This window comes from Rhinopithecus bieti, unplaced genomic scaffold, assembly GCF_001698545.2.
Source record: "Rhinopithecus bieti isolate Rb0 unplaced genomic scaffold, ASM169854v2 scaffold_7528, whole genome shotgun sequence".
Lineage (NCBI taxonomy): Eukaryota > Metazoa > Chordata > Mammalia > Primates > Cercopithecidae > Rhinopithecus > Rhinopithecus bieti.
The window spans coordinates 193325-199324 of record NW_016805391.1 but is presented as its reverse complement, the minus strand read 5'-3'; the positions used below and the strand labels follow the sequence as shown (position 1 = coordinate 199324).

The window sequence follows — 6000 nt, the reverse complement described above, 5'->3', positions numbered from 1 at the left end:
TTGCAACTATTATTTCTACAAATCAAGGTCTCTTTAGCTGTCAAATGGGGTAGATAGAATGCACACACTGATAGACTCAGGAAGACCCTGTGATTAATGTTCGTAGCCATGAGGCAGAACTGAGTCTGGTTTCTTGTGTCCCTGGAGTTGGGCAAGTACAGAACAGCTGCCAGGAAAAACGAAGGACTCAATGGGATAATGTCTGGGCCGGTCATCCAGAGATTCCTACCTGGAGAAGAGCTCAGAAAGCATGGAGACCTTTTTATTCCCCAAAATGGTCTCTTTGAAAGGTCAAAGTTCTGCAAAGTTAATCTTTTCTGGCAAAGTCAGATGCAAATGAGCAGGTTAAGGTCCGGCCTGTCTTACAGAGTATCAGAAAAGGGCTAATGACAGACACACTATCAAAGTCCCAAGTGTGAGCTGTATTCCATTAATGAGTTTTCATAATGCTGCACACAGACCTGCACACCTCATTCAGTGTCAGCCGTCACTGAGCAGAACATCCTCAACCTCCATTTTCCTGCCTATGAGACAGCATAGTCCATAGCCTTTCACTTGCCATTCACTTACTATTTTTTTGAGACAGGGTTTCCCTGTCGCCCAGGCTGGAGTGCAGTGGGAAGATCACAACTCACTGCAGGCTCAACCTCCTCAGCTCAAGTAATCCTCCAACTCAGTCTCCCGAGTAGCTGGAACTACAGACCTGCGCCACCATACCCGGCTAATTTTTGTTTTTTTTTGTTGAGATGGGGTCTCATCATGTTGCCTAGGCTAGTCTTGCACGCCAGGGTTCAAGCACCCTGCCTGCCTTGGCCTCCCAAAGGTGTGAGCAACTGTGCCTGGCCCATTCACTTATCTTTATACCCATCCTTCTTTATCCAAATTGACTTGGTTACTGCATTCAAATATCAGAATTCAGAGAGCAAGTTTGAGTTTTGAGGGATACAGTGTTACCAAATCCATGTGTCCTTGAGTTTCAGGTAGTAAATGTGGCAGTTCATATAGTGAGGGGATTCATTTGAAAATCTATTTAAATCTAACTGGTCCCCAACAACAGAAAGTGGCGTTGGGAGAGGGAGAGTGAGGATAGGAAGGAATACCTGTACACATACCATTGACTTCGTGCCTGCCACACGGCCACTAACAGCCCTGGCCATAGTACTGCTGGAACTAGTTTTTGTGTTTGGGTGATTACTGTCTACCTCATGTATTGTTAAGGGCAGAGATCTTGGCAGGATTGTTCTCACTCTGTCTTCAAAGCCCAGTGCTGTGCCTGGAGCATGGCAGGTGCTCAACACTTATTAAGTAAATGAGAAATGGACAATCGCAACACTTAGATGCAAAGTGCCCTAAGTAAGGTTCTTTCTCTGCCTCTTTGAGGAAACAGATCACAGCAGCTAGGTGACAGCTGTCTTGGATCACCTCCACACCCCAAGAAAGCCTCCCAACTTAGAATGCTTCACACAAGAGGAAGCTGAGGCAGTTCACAGCAAAGGATATCCTATAATGTTGCAAATTGAAAAAGCCCTCAACTGGCAGAGGACACTGCTGGCTTCCTCTGTTAAACTGATAGTTTCCCAACTGCTACCGGGTTGGCAAGTCAAACCTGCTCCATTTGTACACAGGGTTATGTATTTCAACTGGTTTTATGTGAGTTGCTCTGGCCTTGCATATTAGATCCTACACATTGAAGACAGACTCTACCTGCTCTTTAATATCTGCCTTTGACCCTAGACTTTCATTCCAAGCACCCAGGCAAGCGAGTTGCAACATTTTTCACCTCTGCAGACCTGACGGATATGACACTCAACCAATTAAGAGGTTGGGAGGGTGGGGAGGAGTGGGCCACATAGTTTACAGTTCAGACACCCCGCCCTGCCCGCCCTCCCATGGTTCGGGTGTGGTGAGTCCCCCTGGCCTCGCAGGTGGGCACCACATGTGTGGTCACTCGGCAAAGGTCTGCTGGTCACCCTGCTGCTGCCCGTCCCCCACAACTTACTATTAATTCAGTGAGTTGGTGAAGTCATTCTCCTTGACACAGACCCATGAGGACTGATTTCCAGGATGTTTTTGGCTCCCTGACAACCTTTTCCTGTTTTGGAAGCCAGTAAGTGGCATTTAAAGTCACAGAGATTTTGTTGTTTGAAAAAAAAAAAAAAGATTCCACTGACTGAAGAGAAGGTGGAGTCTCTTAATGGCAGAAATGCCCACACCCCTGGGTCTCTCCCTTCCATATGTACCTCACTTTCTGGCCTAAGCTTCACTTAAGCTTTTTCTCTGGTGCTCCCATACTTTCCTAATGTGTCAAAAACTATGAAGTTGTCCACATTTGTCAGCTCATGACACTTCTCAAATGAACATGGAAGACAGTCTTGGAAAATGCATTCTAAAAAAAGCCTTCTCTTCCTTCATGTTGTACATGCACTCAAAGAAATGCACTAGCATTTTCTTTCACTCAAAATGCCCCACCCCTGGCTTAACACTAAGAATAAGCCAAATGGTTAAAAAAAAATAAAAAGATGGCCAAGCATGGTGGCTCTGAAATCCCAGCACTTTGGGAGACTGAGGCAGGAGAATTGCTTGAGTCCAGGAGTTTGAGACCAGCCTGGGCAACATAGTGAGACCCTGTTTCTACAATAAAAAACACAAAAATTAGCCAAGCATGGTGGCACATGTGTGTGCTCTCAGCTACTCAGGAGGCTGAGGTGGGAGATCACCTGAGCCCGGGGAAGTCGAGGCTACAGTGAACTGTGATTGCACCACTGCACTACAGCCTAGGTGACAGAGTGAGACCTTCCTCAAAAAATAAATAAATAAAAATAAAAAGGTGGAGCTTAGAAATTAAAAGTCATTTCTACAAAGAAATGACTTTCACAGTGAGGAGTGACATGGGCTCATGTTCTTTCAAAAACAGGGCGGCAGGGGACTAAGAGTAAGAGGAGGCAACTCAATAGGAGTAGGAAAAAGTCTCTGTCCACACTTACCACCTCCATTTGAAAGGCAAAACTATCTCCCTGGGAGCAGGAGCTGGGGACGGCCACGGGGCTAGAGAAGTGGGAGCACCACTTTGTAAGTGTGCCCAGGCAGCTGATGGGCAAAAGGAAGGTGTTTGCCACACTCAGCTTTGTATTGTGTGGTTGAGGGCAGAAGGGCACGCACAGGGAGAGATCTCCTGAAATGAGTTCCTGGAGAATGAAATCTCTTTTCCAAGGCCCAGTTCTCACTTGTCACATTTGTGGCTGGGAACCCTTTCTTTTTTTTGAGACGGAGTTTCGCTCTTGTTGCCTAGGCTGGAGTGCAATGGTGCAATCTTGGCTCACTGCAACCTCCGCCGCCCAGGTTCAAACAATTCTTCTGCCTTAGCCTCCCAAGTAGCTGGGATTACAGGCACGCACTACCACACCCAGCTAATTTTGTGTTTTTAGTAGAGCTGGTGTTGGCCAGGCTGGTCTCGAACTCCTGACCTCAGGTGATCCACCCACCTTGGCCTCCCAAAGTGCTGGGATTACAGGCGTGAGCCACTGCACCTGGTCTGGAAACACTTTCATACCATGTTAATTTCTGAGACTGGGGCTCAAGGTAAATTTAGGTTAAGGGTTTAGGATAAGTTAGCTAGGATAGCCCAGAAGTTTCATAATATGACAGATCTCTAAAAATAAATGGCTCTTTTAAAACAGCATGCCATCAAAAGAAAGTACCTCTAATGGGATTCTAATTATTTAGGTTAAACTCTTTCTCATGTTTTATTTTCATATGGAATTCTAAAAGGTTTGCACCGATGAGGCAGAACATCTTAGGCTGTAGAAAATTATACACGGTATCTTTACTTGGAATATTAGCTATGCCACTTATTAGCTGTGACCTTAGGCAAATTACTTCACCTATTTGGCCTTCAGCAGTAAAAAAAAAAAAATAAAAAATAAAAAAAATAAAATAAAAAAATAAAAAAAAACAGTACCTATCTCCTATAGCAGATGTGAGGATTAACCGGGTTAATGAGAAATGCTCGGGCACACAGTAGGTGCTCAATAACGCAGGCTGTTACTATTTATCACTAAAAGGAAAGACTTGGGACATTTTACCAGCAGTCACAAGTTTATGTGAAATGCAACAAAACCTGAGTACCTCATCCTTCTTCTCTGAAAGGGTGAATCAACTCCAGTCTCCAGTGCCTGAAAGTTTGTTTTTGTTCTTTTGACAGAGTACTTATTTTCTTGATTTGAAAAGGCAAAAGTGATTCTGCTTTTGTACTTAATTAGGGTAAATCACATTCAAGTATCAGACTGAATTAAGTGATACAACTTTCTCAAATGGATCACTTTAACTTCCTCTTCATTGAACAAGATACATTTTATTAACACTCATAAATTTAAATATTTTGGATACTAGACCCTTATCAGTTAGACGGTCCGTAGAAAGAAAAGAGTAAAACCTAAGTTGTAAAGTGACAGTGATTTTTGGTTCCATCATTTTATTCACGTAATCGTGGAGGATCCATCTGATTCCGTGGGAAGCTGAGGGCTAGAGGCTGCCACTGTCACACTGCATTCTTTCTCATTTCACCCAAGAAGTCATAGGTCTGCTCTGAAAGGTCAAAAGGTTCATGAATTCCGTCTGGCGACAGCAGAGCTTGGAGGGCACCCTGGTTTTCTTGGTTTTGCTTAAGGAAGTCAGTGATAACTTTCCCTCGTGCAGTCTCAGACTCTTCGTCTGCCCACCTGAATGGGGGTAGGCGTGTGGAGTGGAGAAGTGGGAGCACGCAGTCATGGTAAACCAGGAGAAACGTGGACTTCAGGAACTCTTTGTCTCTCTGGGAAAACACCACCCCCACAAATAACATCGTTATTTTTAAAGTGTTAAAGTCTATGAACTCTATTAACTAAAAGCCACCTAAGAGGTAGGATGGAGGGTGCCATTAGTGCCTGGCAGGTATCGGCTCTGAGCCAGCTGCTCAGGCAGGACATGGCACTTCAGAAGTGGAAGAGTTACACAGAGTACAGTGGAGCAGTTCTCCCTGAGAGCCTCTACATGGCTCCACGAGACCAGGGTGTCTCCTAAGCTCCATGGAGGGTGTCTCACACATTCTGTCAAGGTGTTGCAGTCTAATTTTGGTGACACCAGTGTGGTTACAGGTAAATATAACTAAAACAATGCCAAGTCAGCTGTACCTACTTACTGACAGCATATCAGAGATAACTGTCACGTTATCTAAGAGAATTGTAGCAGGTGTTCTGCATAGGATCCAGAGTTGTTGGCTTATTTCCAGCAATGCCTGGGATAAACGTTGAGGGGTCCTTTGGTGATGAGGATGTCAGACCCTTCCCAGATAAGAATGGTGCAATAGCTGTACCCATGTCAACCCCCGATGCCCACAGGCCATGGTGGGAATCTCAGAGAGCACAGCAAGCTGAGGGCAGAGCTGTCTACAGGCAGCAGAGTCCACACAAAGATATCATCCGTTCCACCACACATGTCCACATGAGGGCAATGTCTACAGGCCCAAGGCTGCTGTACTAGAACAGCACTAAGCCTGACAGTTTTGGCAAAGTCACATGTATATAGATGGTACTGATCAAATGGAGGCTGAAATAAGGATACAATGTATAAACTGTTTCCCAATTTTTAGGGTTTTCAGCTCATTTGCTATTTCATTTTCCTTGTAGATAATGAATACTTTAGATTGGGATTGGTAAAGTATAGACGGTGGGCCAAGTGTGGCCTGCCACCTCTTTTCATAAATAAAGTTTTACAGGAAAACAGTCACATTTGGTCATCTACATATTGTCTGTGGCTGCTTTTGTGTTACAACACCAGAGCTGAGTAGTGTGACAGAGACTATAAGACCTGAAAGGCCAAAAAGATTTTCCATCTGGCCCTTCCCATTTGCCAAATCCTCTGGATGAGAGCAGTCAAACCACTACTCACTGATTAAAGCAAGTTCAGATTGGTAATTACCATGATTTTATAGCAATGTAAGCAGGAGCAATGCATTGTTTTCAA

General features: G+C 44.5%; 1 protein-coding gene across 1 annotated transcript in view; it reads right to left on the bottom strand.

Annotated features, from left to right (window-relative positions):
* Window positions 1–4440: 4440 nt before the first annotated feature.
* The window catches only part of NPHP1 (nephrocystin 1), a 69985-nt gene continuing 68425 nt past the window's right edge, over window positions 4441–6000 (bottom strand). The window contains 1 exon segment of the mRNA XM_017872319.1: window positions 4441–4810. Coding sequence (XP_017727808.1) covers window positions 4538–4810 — 273 coding nt within the window. The 3' untranslated portion in view covers window positions 4441–4537.